The 325-nt window shown below is 64.0% G+C and overlaps 1 protein-coding gene across 1 annotated transcript in view; it reads right to left on the reverse strand.

Annotated features, from left to right (window-relative positions):
- EMH_0064540 (sodium-dependent transporter, putative) overlaps nucleotides 1–325 on the reverse strand; it is a gene marked incomplete at both ends in the record, with an annotated part of 3093 nt that overhangs the window by 1708 nt on the left and 1060 nt on the right. The window contains one exon of the mRNA XM_013498266.1: nucleotides 22–323. Coding sequence (XP_013353720.1) covers nucleotides 22–323 — 302 coding nt within the window. The remainder of the gene's footprint in view (nucleotides 1–21; nucleotides 324–325) is intronic.

The raw sequence follows: 325 nt of genomic DNA on the forward strand, positions 1-325 counted from the left end.
GAGACGGCTGCCCCCAAGCACCATGCTGCTGCTGCTGCTGCTGCTGCTGCTGCTGCTGCTGCTTCGGTGGCAGCAGCAAACTCGTAGGCTTGTCTTCTGGGGTGTATATGCACCTCGGCACCACCACATCGATGGGGCGGCGATGGCCCCCCCACAGCTTGCTGCTGCACTTGCTGCTGCTGCTGCTGCTGCTGCTGCTGCTGCGGCTGCTGGGGAAAAAGCTGCTGAAGTATCCTTGTGGAGAGATGCGCGTGCTGCTGCTGCTGCAGTGGGTAGGGGAGGGGCTGCAGACCTTCACGGCCTGGAGACGATCCCCGCCTCCCTC

This window comes from Eimeria mitis, genomic scaffold, assembly GCF_000499745.2.
Source record: "Eimeria mitis Houghton genomic scaffold, Emh_scaff3298, whole genome shotgun sequence".
Lineage (NCBI taxonomy): Eukaryota > Apicomplexa > Conoidasida > Eucoccidiorida > Eimeriidae > Eimeria > Eimeria mitis.